This window comes from Hyperolius riggenbachi, chromosome 1, assembly GCF_040937935.1.
Source record: "Hyperolius riggenbachi isolate aHypRig1 chromosome 1, aHypRig1.pri, whole genome shotgun sequence".
Lineage (NCBI taxonomy): Eukaryota > Metazoa > Chordata > Amphibia > Anura > Hyperoliidae > Hyperolius > Hyperolius riggenbachi.
In genome coordinates this window covers 88,071,119-88,085,898 of record NC_090646.1, presented here as the reverse complement: position 1 = coordinate 88,085,898, position 14,780 = coordinate 88,071,119, and the positions used below count along the sequence as shown (strand labels likewise).

The window sequence follows — 14,780 nt, the reverse complement described above, 5'->3', positions numbered from 1 at the left end:
CGATTTTCTCAAAAACTATAAGGTCTTTTTGAAAACTTTTTTTGCATCTTGTTCAGGAGATTCTGCTTAATAAACCCTGAAAATTTGGTGTTTCTAGGACTTACGGGGGCTTTGCTATTAACCGCTAAAGTCGGCGGATTTTTACTGTAATGTAAATGCAGAATATAGGCAGATGCGGATTTTCTGCATTTTACATTACAGTAAAAATCCGCCGACTTTAGCGGTTAATAGCAAATCCCCCTTAAGTCCTAGAAACACCAAATTTTCAGGGTTTATTAAGCATAAAAAAGCATGAACAAGATGCAAAAAAAAGTTTTCAAAAAGACCTTATAGTTTTTGAGAAAATCAATGTTAAAGTCGGGCGGAATTTCCGCGATTTCTGGCGGAAATTTCCGCGATTTCCGGCGGAAATCCGCCTAACACACTTGCATTACCGATTTCCGCATTCCGATGCGGAAATGCAATTTCCGATCGGAATTTCGGAAATTGCATTTCCGTGGAATCCGAATGAGCATCCCTAATTGTAATTTGGGTTCCGTCTCTTGATGCGCCCAAATGACTGCCTGAGCACTGCTATAGCGGTAATACGGCCCATGGCGGCGCCATCCAAATTTCCTGCGCCGTTTTTGCCTGACTCAAGCTGGCCCACATCGGCATGCCTCCCTACTTTCTAACATGAGAATTATAATTAAACAATCCCTATTTTGATTGATTGGGATTATTAATTGCATTTGAAACACTTCACCAACGTGTCTAAATATGCTAAAAACTCAATCATAATGGACCAAAAAATTCCACCGCAAGGTGTTACACTCAATAATATGGGTCGTTCGTCCATTCCATTGTGTGATGCTCATTGTCTCTCCTCCTTCCTCCATAGTAACAGGCGTGCTACTAGCCTCTAGGCTAGTGACTAGTTTGTACAGAAGTCAGCCCCATAGAGGAATTGAGTCCCGATCTCATCGGGCAACAGAAATCGGAAATGTGTATGTTGTTTAAGATGACTGCCTCCAGCTGGGTTGGTCAATGATCTCATGTCCATATAGGTATTGTTCAGCCTTTGCCAACTTAAAGGGGTTCTGTGGGGGTGCCTGAGGATAAAAAACACCACTTACCGTAACCTGGGGCTTCTATCAGCCCCCGGTAGCAATAATGTGCCTCGCTGTCCTCCTCCGATCTGCCGCTCCCCGCCGCTGGCACCGGGCATTATTCGTCTGTCATAATCGGAAGCTTACTGCGCAGGCGCACTACGAAGTTTTCTTGTACATCGCCTGCGCAGTAAGCTTCTGATGACATGGGCGGGAGTGAGCAGGCCACGGCCACGCAGCCGCAGTTGGATGGGTTGCCGCGCTAGACCGGGGCCGGCAGCGGAGAACGATCGAGGACGGCGTGGGATGTTGCTGCTACATGGGGCTGATAGAAGCCCCAGGTAAGTAGCGGTTTTTATCCTCAGGCACCCCCACAGAACCCCTTTAATGCTGATTGTGTGTGTACGTGTGCATGCGTACCTGTGTGTCACATCTATGCGTGTGTGTGCTACATGTATGTGTGCATATGTGTGTTGTGAAAGTGTGATTGATATTAAAGGACAATCGTGGTGACATGTGACATGATGAGATAGACGTGTCTGTACAGTGCCGAGCACACAAATGACTATACTGGGTTCCTTTTTTCTTTCTCTGCCTGAAAGAGTTAAACATCACGTATGCAAGTGACAGTTTCTGTCTGGATCGGAACCGGGTCAGACATAGCATAACCCTCACTGATAAGTAATTAAAGCCATAAAATACTTTCCTGTTAGTAAATGGCTTCTGAGAGCAGGAAAAAGATTAAAAAAAGGGTCAATAATTCAAAGATTTAAGCTCTAGCATACCTTAGTGAAGGTGTCATTGAATAGTGACAATGAAACAGTAAAATCTTACAAACTAGATTTAAATATAAAATAAAACTGTGGGATATCTAAAAAAGTCATTTTTAGAAGAAGGAGGATAGATATAATTGTTTTTCTCATCAGTTTATTTTCACCTCTGATGTCCTTTAATAATAATATGGAGAGTGTAAAGTGTTCACAGACATAACATATATTAAATTGTATAATTTTGAAACTTTTTAAATCCATTCCAACGTTCCCTGTCTTTCAAACAAATCTGCAGTCTTGTTGGTAACCTTAATTATTCTTCTTCCTTTTTAGTTTATACAGAAGAGGGTAAATTGTGCAAGTTTCCTTTTCGGCTAAGAGGGCAGATACACTTTACCTGCATAACAGGAAATCTCTTCCAGAGGATCAATAAAAGGTGGTAAGTAACATTCAGTGATTTAACAAGATTTAAGGTCATGGTATTCAAGTATATTAAAGGGACTCCGAGCACCTCTCATGGGCATGCCTTTAAGACAGACGACTTCCAACAAAGTCGTGCTATGCCCCCTCTGGAGGAGCCTCTTGCAATGGCCATGCGTGTCACTTCCTCTTCCTGCTTCATTCAGTGATGCACTCCTCTAACAGAGAGGACAGGGGTGACCTGGAAGTTATAACATAGCCAAGATGGCAGCCGCGATTTCTAAATTGAAATCGAAAGAAAACTATTTCGTGTAGAACGGCGATTCAGGCATCAAATGAAAGAGGAGAGCACAAGCTACAGAAAGGTATGCATCTTTATGTACTTTGCAGAACTGGTCGGAGTCTTAAAGGCATGCCCATGAGAGGTGCTCGGAGTCCCTTTAAATTATTCTCACAGTAACCCCTTGTGTGGTCTTGCCTAGGGCGGGATCTGACTCACTCACTCTCCTATCTGTTTCCAGGTCAGATGTATCGCTTTAAGTTTTGGAAATGTATTTTTTCGGGGTTTGAAATGTTTCCCTCAGATGATAGTGCTCCCCTTAAAGAGGAACTCCAGTGAAAATAATGTAATAAAAAAAGTTCTTGATGTTTACAATAATTATGTATAAATGATTTAGTCAGTGTTTGCTCATTGTAAAATCTTTCCTCTCCCTGATTTACATTCTGACATTTATCACATGGTGACATTTTTACTGCTGGCAAATGATGTCAGTGACAGTAGATGCTGCTTGCTTTTTTGGCAGTTGTAAACAGTAAAACAGCTGTTATTTCCCACAATGCAATGATGTTCACAGACTGGAAACTGCCAGGACCGTGGTCCTCACAGTTTCCTGTGGGAGCTGTTTCACCACAATATCAGCCATACAGAGCCCCCTGATGATCCGTTTGTGAAAAGTTATAGATTTCTCATGTAAAAAGGGGTATCAGCTACTGATTGGGATGAAGTTCAATTCTTGGTCACGGTTTCTCTTTAAATCAAAAGAGTACTTTTTGGTCCAGGGGAGAAAAAAATAGAGATGTGACTTGGGACACCTTGAAGGCCTTGTTGTAAAGTGGCTAAACGTAATTTTGAGACCAGGCTCAAAGGACTCCCGAGATGAAAATTATCTCTACTTACTTGGGGTTTATTTCAGTCTGTAGATGTCTTCGGGGTTCCTCCTTGCAGCTCCGGTGTAGAGATGGCTCGAACCTCCAATTTCCAGTTCCTGAACCACGAACGTGAACTTCTGCAAACGTTCGGTTCGCGCGAACTTTTGCGAACCGCAATAGACTTTAATGGGGAGGCGAACTTTGAAAACTAGAAACATTTATGCTGGCCACAAAAGTGATGGAAAAGATGTTTCAAGGGGTCTAACACCTGAGTTTTTACATGGCGAAGTGGTATACACGCCAAAAGTCCCTGAGAAAAATCAGGATTTGACGCAAAGCAGTGTTTTAAGGGAAGAAATCATATTGCATGCTAAATTGGGGGCCTAAAGTGCTTTAAAACATCTTGCATGTGTATACATCAGTCAGGTAGTGTAATTAGAGTACTGCTTCACACTGACAGACCAAACTCACTGTGTAACGCACCGCAAACAGCTGTTTGTGTAGTGACGGCCATGCTGGACTGGTGCGCACTATGGCCAGAGTGCAGGCGATAGCGTTTTTCAAGCCCATATGGTCGCCGGGCTGAGGTAGCTCAATGACAGAACAACAGTGACTGTCCAGCTGATCGAATTTGGTCTGTCCACAATGAAGCAATGACCTTATTATTTTGGGTGTGCCCCCCGAGACACTCATATAGCCGGCGGTCATTGCTTCATTGTGATACGCAAGCCCCTTCACCGCGGCAAGGTAACGATCACGAAGGGGAATTGACACATGTACATGCCTTTTGTTTTGTTGTTGCAGCTGCAGTGCACTGCTTGTGGTCACGTAGGTAGGTGCACTAAACAGGTATGCAGTGATTGGTATTAAAAATGTGCAGCTGTCTCACACACACAGGTACCGTGAACAGGTGCAGTGACTGGTATATAACACTGCTTGCGGTCACGTAGGTAGGTGCATGGAACGGGTATGCAGGAATTGGTATTACAAATGTGCAGTTGTCACACACACAGGTAGTCACTGAATGTGCTGGGCCTGGCAGTGGCACACCAGGAATTACTAAGGGGCCAAGGGCCAGCTGAGACTGACTGACAGGGCTGTATATGCAAGTGCCAGTGGGACACACACACACACACACACACACACACACACACACACACACACACACACACACACACACACACACACACAAAATAGATCACAAGAACAACATTAGCTCTCAAAAGAGCTGTTGAGGGGTGCGTTTTAGCAATAAGTTTCAGCAAGAAGCAAGCTAACAAGCCTAACAAGAGCCCAACTAAGCTTCCCCTGATGTCTCTGCAGCAAGCTCTCCCTTCTCTAATTACTGCAGCCAGACGAGTGAGTGAAATGGCCAACGCTGCCTGCCTTTTAAAAAGGGGGGAGGGGGCTCCAGGAGGGAGTGTAGCCTGATTGGCTACTATGTGTCTGCTGACTTTGATGTAGAGGGTCAAAGTTGACCCTAATAATGTAGTATAGGGGGCGGGTCGAACTCGCATATAGTTCGCGGTTCACCTCGAACCACTAAAGTTCGCATGTTCGCGTTCACATGCGAACCGTTCGGGCCATCACTACTCCGGTGCTCCTAGGTGTCCCGCTGACCACTCGTACGGATCGCTGACCCATCAGTAGGTTGGCGCTTCTGCGCATGCGTGTGTGGCCTCCCGCACGTGAATGCACCCACGTCACTGGCCGTGTACTGCACCTGCATGCACAAAAGCGCAGTTTGCCAGCGAGACACCGGGGAGCACCGGCACTGCGGCGAGGGATCCAGAAGACTTCCAGAGGCTGGAAGAAGCCCCAGATAAGTAAAAATAGATTGACATTTTCACCTCGGGAGTCCTTTAAGGAAGCAGAGTTAGCAGAGCAGGTTAGTACTCCTGAGACAGTACAGCTCACTCATTCATAGTCTCATCTGTTAAAGGGGAACTGAAGAGAGAGGTATATGGAGGCTGCCATGTTTATTTCCTTTTAAGCAATACCAGTTGCCTGGCAGCTCTGCTGATCCACTGCCTCCAATGCTGGGGATACATGGTAGGTTTCTGTACCGTGTATCGACCAGCTGATCCGGCCAGCTGATAATATTCAGCTGGTCTGATCATGCCGCTCGACCCGCGCCCGCTCGATTCCTGCCTGTGGACAATTGCTGGGAATCGAGTGCTGATAAGGAAGCGTCGGCGGGGGCGAGCGGTAATCGATCCGCGCGCACGAGTGGGGACGCGGCGGGGACGCGGCTGGGGTCGATCCTGTCTATGTCCGGCATAATACTATTAGCCATAGCCCCTGAACAAGCATGCAGCAGATCAGGTGTTTCAGACTTTAAAATCAGATCTGACAAGACTAGCTGCATGCTTGTTTCTGGTGTTATTCAGATACTACTGCAGAGAGATAGACCAGCAGGGCTGCCAGGCAACTGGTACTGATTAAAAGGAAATAAATATGGCAGCCTCTGTATACCTTTTACTTCAGTTCCCCTTTAAATGGCAGTTTAAATGTCGGCTATTAAAGGGCAACTTTTTGTAGCCGAATCCAAAACCTTGTAGCCAAACCTTGTAGCCGAATCAAAAATCTCAGCTATAAAAGGGTGCCCTTTTGTAGGCGAATCAAAAACCTTGTAGCCAAATCAAAAATCTCGGGTACAAAGGGGCGGTGAACCAGTGGCTGGATAGTGTACTGGTTAAGGGCACCGCCTTTTACATGGTAGACCAGGGTTAGAATCCTGGCTTTGGTCAGTACCTATTCAGTATGCAGTTCAAGGCAAGACTCCCTAACACTGCAGGGTGGCCTCCTGAGCACGTCTCAGTGGCTGCAGCCTTTGAGTGCTTTGAGTCCAACAGGAGAAAAGTGCTATATAAATGTTTGGATTATTATTATTAAATGTTACCATACTGTGATTGCTGTTTCTCAAGTGTTCCAGAACTTGCAAATATTTGTTTGAAAAACAGATAATCGCAGAAAAGTTTTGAAAGTCCACTTCTAGATTGCTGGATCCTTTATGATATTTTCTTTTCAGACCTAACACTATCCCTATTCTGTACAATGTTTGACTAACAAATTACACATTACAATTTATAAAAACATAGAATTCAACAAAAATGGTGAGATTCTGGCTTGCATGCAAATTGTATGTAGGTTGGACCTGGATCAATTGAGTAACTTTCTATAGATTTTGATTGGTCCGGCTTCAAGTTGCACGCAATTTTCATGCAATTCAGCTTTGCATGCAAGCCAGATATAATTGCATCCTATTGACCATCTCTGATATCTTCTGATACAGAGTGGTTGACCAGGTAAACAATCAATTTCAGAATACTTACCTGATCTACCACAAGTATGTGAATGGGGAATCAGTTGAAATGGGCGCCTGAGCCATCTGTAATAAAAAGGGCACCTCCATAGACTTCAGTGTTATTTCTGCAAATCTCGGCTACTAGGTGGTGAAAAGGGCGCCCAAGTTTTCGTTTCGGCTGCAAGGTTTTCGATTTGGCTACAAAAGGGCGCCCCTTTGTGGAAACAGTAAATTCGGGCGCCTGAGGCAAGTGGACAAATCGGGCGCCGCCATTCACTCCCATAATAAATATCGTTTAATGGGCGCCCGACAGGAAAAAAGGGCGCCGGAGAAAAATAACGTTTTATAAGCGGCGCCCGGAGACTTTTACTGTTTTATAACTGCTTCTCATGATTACACATTCTTTTATGATTTAAAATTTTTTAAACATTATTTTTAAACGAAAAACAGTACAATCTTTTTTAAAACATTATTTTTAAACGAAAAACATCACAATATTTTTTTCACACGTTATTAATGCTTATCACAGGGGGGTCTTAGGTTTAGGCACCACCAGGGGGGTCTTAGGTTTAGGCATCAACAGGGGGGTCTTAGGTTTAGGCATAACCAGGGGAGTCTTAGGTTTAGGCACCACCAGGGGAGTCTTAGGTTTAGGCACCATCAGGGGAGTCTTAGGTTTAGGCACCACCAGGGGGGTCTTAGGTTTAGGCACCAACACGGGGGTCTAGGGGTTAGGGGTAGGTACAGGGAGGGTTACTTACTATTTTTTTTTAAACGTTATTATACGTTTTACTTTTTAACCTCCTTGGCGGTAATCCCGAGCTGAGCTCGGGGTATGCCGCCGGAGGTCGCCGCTCAGGCCCTGCTGGGCCGATTTGAGTTCTGAAAAAAGCAGCACACGCAGCCGGCACTTTGCCAGCCGCGTGTGCTGCCCGATCGCCGCCGAGCGGCGAAAGAGGGTCCCCCCAGCCGCCCGAGCCCAGCGCAGCCGGAACAAACAGTTCCGGCCGGCGCTAGGGGCTGGATCGGGCGGCTCTGACGTCAGGACGTCGACTGACGTCCATGACGTCACTCCGCTCGTCGCCATGGCGACGAGGAAAGCGAAACAAGATAGGCCGCTCATTGCGGCCTATCTTGTTACTTTCGATTGCCGGAGGCGATCGAAAGTACGCTTCCGGAGCGCCCTCTAGTGGGCTTTCATGCAGCCAACTTTCAGTTGGCTGCATGAAATATTTTTTTTTTAATTTAAAAAAAACCCTCCCGCAGCCTCCCTGGCAAAATAATTAAACCGCCAGGGAGGTTAAACGGAAGATTAACGTTTTCACAATTGCCATTTTCATGCACATTATTTAATGATTTATAACTTTATAAAACATTATTTTTAAACGAAATATAGTACATTATATTTTTAAACGTTATCCATGTTTATCGTTTAAAACCCGGCGCCCTTTTTTCCCAGCGCCCCTTTTTAACGTACGCCCCCTTTGTACCCAAGATTTTTGGTTTGGCTACAAGGTTTTTGATTCGCCTACAAAAAGGCACCCATTTATAGCTGAGTTTTTTGATTCGGCTACAAGGTTTGGCTACAAGGTTTTTGATTCAGCTACAAAAGGGCGCTCATTAATAGCCAAGATTTTTGAATCAGGGTTAGGCACCACCAGGGAGGGTTAGGATTAGGCATCACAAGCGGGGGGTCTTAGGGTTAGGCACCACTGGGGGGGGGGGGTCTTAAGGTTAGACACCACCACTGGAGGGTTCTGTGTGAAAGTAGGGAAAAGTTAGGGCATAGTAATCACTGGGGGGGGGGGGGGATTCTTAGGGTTAGGCGCCACCAGGGGGAGTCTTAGGGCTAGGCACCACCAGGGGGGGTCTTGGGGTTAGGCGCCACCAGGTGGGTCTTAGGGTTAGACTCCACCAGGGAGGGTTAGGATTAGGCACCACCAGGGGGGTCTTAGGGTTAGGCACTGCCGGGAGTGCCATAGGGTTAGGCAATAGGCACCACCAGGAGCGGTCTTAGGGTTAGGCACCACCAGGAGGCTTGGTATTTTGGCTACACCAGGCACCCTTTGTAGCCATATATGACATTTAAGCTACACCAGGGGCCATTTGTAGCCAAGTCTGGCTTTTTTCATCTATATCAGGGTTCTGTGTGGGAGTAGGGAAAAGTTAGGTCATATTAATCACCAGGGGGGTGGTCTTAGGGTTAGGCACAAACAGGGGGGTTAGGCATCACCAGGGGGGGGGGTCTTAGAGTTAGGCACAACCAAGGAGTATAGGGTTAGGCACCACCAGGGAGGGTTTAGGGCTAGGCACCACCAGGGGGGTCTTAGGGTTAAGCACCACCAGGGTTAGGGGTTAGGCACCACCAGGGGGTGTCTTAGGGTTAGGCACCACCAGGGGGGTCTTAGGGTTAGGCACCGCCGGGGGTGCCATAGGGTTAGGCAATAGGCACAACCAGGATGGGTCTTAGGGTTAGGCACCACTAGGGGGTTTGGTGTTTCGGCTACACCAGGCACCCTTTATAGCCAAATTTGGCATTTAAGCTACACCATGGGCCATTTGTAGCCAAACCTGGCTTTTTTCGTCTATATCAGGCGCCCTTTTTTCCAGGCACCCATTTAAAATGTATGCTGTGAATGGACCCGGCTAAGCATATTTAAAGCAGGTGCAATGTCGATCTGAAGATCTTCCAATGAGTGTATGTACATTGTTTTTCAGGTGTGCCACAACACATAACTATGACAGAGACAGAGAGGGTGGATACTGTGTCATAGATATCGGTCCGGATGTAGGTAAGCCTCTTTCATCGTATAATAGACTTAGGTTGATAATCCAGTAAATATGGCATATGTAGAAAGAGCCAATGAAAGTATGGTCTGTATACTGACTCATTTAAATGGACCCTGAGCAGAGCGTGTAGGTATGCATTTAGGCATACCCACAAAAATTTGGTAATCTCTCAATTACCGGACCATTTTCTAAATGTTTTTCCCCTGGTCCGGCCGGTGTAGATTGCATTGGGACCGGCAGCTCTCAACAAAAGTCGCACTGTGACCCCGGGAGGCGGAAGTCGGATCCTCTAGTGCTCGGAGAGGATGACAGGAGAAGAGGAAGAGGCCGCAGCATGCGCAGACCACATGATCCGACTACCTCTGCTTCCGGCTACAAAGCACGACTTTACTGAGAGTTGCCAGGCCGGCCCAACGCAATTTACACTGGCTGGACCAGGGGAAGAAACATTTAGAAAACGGGCTGGTAAGTGAGAGATTCTTACCAAGTATTCGTGGGTATGCTTAAATGCACATCCACACGCTCTGCTCAGGGTCCCTTTAAGATTAAAAAGATTGACATCTGATCCTCTGCCCCTAATACTTTAAGACTAGGTGCACACATAGCAGAAACGCTAGCGTTGAGGAAAATGCTGCGTCTTTGCCGCTAATGGAAGTCTTTGCCGCTGATGGAAGTAATGGAACCGCAAACGCATTAAAACGCATGCAAAACGCTTGAAAAACGCATCTGTGGTAAAAAAAAATGCAAATGCACCCAAAATGAACCCTAGTCAAAACGCAGCAAAAACGCACACAACATGAAAAGAAAACATGACATAAAACGCAGCCTGAGTTTCTCCCTCCCACCCACCGCATTAGCACCCAGCGTTTCTCCTTTCCTTTCACTCACCCCATCAGCACCCAGTGTTTCTCACTCCCACTTACCACCCTACCCCCATCCCCCTTTACAATCAGCATCCAGCATTTCTCAATCCCTACACCTGAGACCACCCATAACTGACAAAAAGGATTTTGGGTGGACTGATCCTTTAACAAAACCTGATCTGTATACGTTGGTGTGTTCTATATCTTGGGATTGATTTTCATTTGCGGTTTGAGGCCAGGCCACCATCTGTTCCTTTTATGAAACTGTAATTTTCTTAGAAAACAAAACATTTTAATTAGAGGATTATCACCTTCAAAGTAGGAATGAAGTTTAATTTTAACAGTAAAGTCATTATGTTCCTATGACTGTTGATCCCATCCAAGGCTGCCTAGAAGACTAGGTGCTAAACCCCTTCATGTTTGTGTGTTCCATGCCATTACTGGCGGTGGGTGAGGAACACGTGAAGGTCAGACGTATCGCTGGGGTCTACTAGGTTGCCTTGGCTAGTCTGCCATGCCTCGGTGTTTGTCTTGGAGTAAATCCACGGCACCGGTGAAGCCCAGACAGGAATTTCCTATGTGGCTTAGAGCGGAGAAGTGAAAAGAGGACAATCTATGTAATGGTTTCTACAGATTGGACATTGGCATAGAGTGCTGGTGTGCATTGGACACGCAAGATCTTTCTGTGCAGGCCATTTACTCAACCCCCTTAAGATCAGTCAACAGTTCAATATATTAAAATGGGATGGAACTCTATATATAAGGCATTAAAAACAAATAAACATATATTTGGCATCCTTAAATAAATGTACTGTACCTGTAACGCCTACCGGACTTTGCGCGCAAGTTTATTCCTCAAAACGGTGCTAACCTACTTAGTGCAATGGTTATCACGCCCAAAAGTCTTTAGGCGTGCTAAGTAGGTTACCACCGCTTTGTGAATCAAGCCCCTTCTCTATTTTTTTCATTTGTTTCATTCTTCACTGCTAATTCTGCCTGTTATCAGCTCTGATAAGAATCCCCGACTGAGCATTCAGTCTGGCTTTGCCCCGCATGATTATAGCTGAATCAGTCTTCTGTGATGTCTTTTCAAGCCCAAGTCTGCCCCCTCCTGGCTCTGCTTTCCTGCTATGTAGCCTCCTAGCAGGAAATCAGAGCCACAAGGGGGCAGACTTGGGCTTGAAAAGACATAACAGAAGACTGACTCAGCTATAATCATTCCGGGGCAAAGCTAGACTGAATGCTCAGTCGAGGATTCTTATCAGAGCTGATAACAGGCAGAACGAGCAGTGAAGAATAAAATAAATAGCAGAGTAGGTGCTTTCTCTAATGTTCCTATTGATATATATGGTAAAATACATGAGGGTGCTTCATCTCTAGTTCTCTTTAAATTGGTCTTCCTCCAGCCCCTTGAGGTTTCTGTGTCCCTCGTCACAGCTCCGCTCTATGCTAGTGTCCTGGAGTCCCCTCTGCAAGTCCGCCGACCCGGCCAGGTGCAAGTAGTACTGCACTTGCACAGAATGCTCCTGGATGCGTGAGCGCGGCCTCAGGTGGCACCAGGGCCGGGCCGGGCCAAGGCATAGGCTGGAGAGGCTCCAGCCTCAGAGCGCAGTGTAGGAGGGGCCGCACAATTCATTCAGCTGTCATTCTTAATTGTGTTTGAAGCAGAAAGAAATCAGAAAAGGGGATACATAGCAGTGACTGCAAGCCAGATAACTAGATATTAAGGTGTTGGGGAGGTTGTGGGCCCTGTGGCGCCTCTTAGTCTAATAGCAATCAGTGTGTGACGGCTGGGGTGGCAGGGATGGAGGGGCGCACTTTGGTGTCTCAGCCTTGGGTGCTGGAGGACCTTGTCCCGCCTCTGGGTGGCACGTGCGCACACTAGCGCATGTGCAAAAGCCGCTGACCTGGCTGGGTTGGCAGGCACTGTGGAGGGGACCCCAGGATACTAGCAGTGAGCGTAGCTGTGACAAGGGACACAGAGACTTCAAGGGGCTGGAGGAAGCCCCAGGTAAGTAGATCAGCATTTATTATTTTCCACTCATGTACCCTTTAAGAATTTCTAACTCTTCTCTCATCTAAACTAAGGAAAATAAAAGCTTTTCGCTATTTCGTTAATCCACTCGGGTACAAATCCTTATATTTATCACTGGATATAAGAAGCCAGGATTTACTCTGCAGGACCTATAATCCATCATTCACGTGTCAGTCTCTGTGATCGATCTGTTCTGTCTGTGGCACAGAGAACTCCATTACAGCGACTTGTGACTCCTGCACGTCTCCTGATGCACTCGCAGGGTCACACCGCACTCACCTCCTAATGAAATCATTTGTCACTATCACAATTCCCATGCTCTGCATCTCTGCGTAGCTCTAATTGAATCTGTGGCCGAGGTGCTGCGATAGAGAGACCCAGGCACTTCCTGTCTGGTTCGCTGACCTCAGGAGGATGAATGCTGATTGTACAAGGACAGGAGTGAAATGAACCAGTGAGGGTACACATGCCACTTGTATAGCAAGGGATTCGGGATGTGGTTTTGTATCATTGCACCTGCACTTCAGGACACCATCCAGCAATTCCTACCCATAGAATATAGTACATTTACCTGTCAGCTTTCTAGGCATCTTTCTGTTTTCTCTGCAGTTTCCATAGCATTCATGGCCAATACATTGTTTAAAGGATAATCGTAACTTATCACACAGTCTACCCCCCCCCCCCCCCCCCCCTATAAATAACACAATTTTAATGTGCTACTGATTTTTCAGCAACAGGCATCATGGGGAGAGGGTGGGTGGTTAGGGCTAGGCATCAAGTAGGGTGTTTGTGCGGGAGCGGTTAGGGTTAGGCATAAGGGGGGGGGGGGGGGGGGGTTAGGGTTAGGCATAAGGGGGGGGGGGGTTGGGCGTAAGGGGGGGGGATGGTTACGGTTAGGCGTAAGGGGGGAAGGTTCTGTGTGAGAGAAGGGTTAGGTTTAGCTATAGTAAAATATGGGTATTTGATACCTATATTTTATGAGCCTTCTTTACATGTTGATAGTGGAATATCGGTAAATTTACCAATATTCTATTATTGACTTTCCTGGCTGGGTGCCAAAATTTCCAGATGCCCTTTTATTAAGTATACAACCTGAAAACCCTCATGCTGTCTAAAAATAGTTCCTCTTAACGCTAGCCTAAGCATTGTGTACATTGTACAGGAGCACTAATGTGATTGTGCCAGCTTCCCTGTGGCTCTCCCTGAAACTAACCCATTAATGCCTATTGAAATATAGAAATAAGAAAATGTTTTCTTTTTACACATCTGTAATCCGTAGACTGGGTCTGATCATTACTAACTACAATAAGGGCCCTTCCACACTGGCGCGGTGCGGCATTATTACCGCACCCCACCGCTAGTGTTGGGCGAACAGTGTTCGCCACTGTTCGGGTTCTGCAGAACATCACCCTGTTCGGGTGATGTTCGAGTTAGGCCGAACACCTTATGGTGTTCGGCCAAACTGTTCAGCCATATGGCCGAACTAAGAGCGCATGGCCGAACGTTACCCGAACGTTCGGCTAGCGCTGTAATTGGCCGAACGGGTCACGTGTAGTGTTGGGCGAACATCTAGATGTTCGGGTTCGGGCCGAACATGGCCGCGATGTTCGGGTGTTCGAGCCGAACTCCGAACATAATGGAAGTCAATGGGAACCCGAACTTTCGTGCTTTGTAAAGCCTCCTTATATGCTACATACCCCAAATTTACAGGGTATATGCACCTTGGGAGTGGGTACAAGAGGAAAAAAAAATTAGCAAAAAGAGCTTATAGTTTTTGAGAAAATCGATTTTGAAGTTTCAAAGGGAAAACTGTCTTTTAAATGCGGGAAATGTCTGTTTTCTTTGCACAGGTAACATGCTTTTTGTCGGCATGCAGTCATAAATGTAATACATATAAGAGGTTCCAGGAAAAGGGACCGGTAACGCTAACCCAGCAGCAGCACACGTGATGGAACAGGAGGAGGGTGGCGCAGGAGGAGAAGGCCACGCTTTGAGACACAACAACCCAGGCCTTGCATGAGGACAAGAAGCGTGCGGATAGCAATTTGCGTTTTGTCGCCATGCAGTCATAAATGTAATACAGATGAGAGGTTCAATAAACAGGGACCGGAAACGCTAACCCATCACAGATGTTCATTGTTCATGTTACTTGGTTGGGGTCCGGGAGTGTTGCGTAGTCGTTTCCAATCCAGGATTGATTCATTTTAATTTGAGTCAGACGGTCTGCATTTTCTGTGGAGAGGCGGATACGCCGATCTGTGACAATGCCTCCGGCAGCACTGAAACAGCGTTCCGACATAACGCTGGCTGCCGGGCAAGCCAGCACCTCTATTGCGTACATTGCCAGTTTGTGCCAGG

The 14,780-nt window shown here is 46.4% G+C and overlaps 1 protein-coding gene across 1 annotated transcript in view; it reads left to right on the top strand.

The window, feature by feature from the left end:
- HGFAC (HGF activator) overlaps positions 1 to 14,780 on the top strand; it is a 124,395-nt gene that overhangs the window by 43,616 nt on the left and 65,999 nt on the right. The window contains exons 3-4 of the mRNA XM_068276228.1: positions 2,192 to 2,297; positions 9,453 to 9,526. Coding sequence (XP_068132329.1) covers positions 2,192 to 2,297; positions 9,453 to 9,526 — 180 coding nt within the window. The remainder of the gene's footprint in view (positions 1 to 2,191; positions 2,298 to 9,452; positions 9,527 to 14,780) is intronic.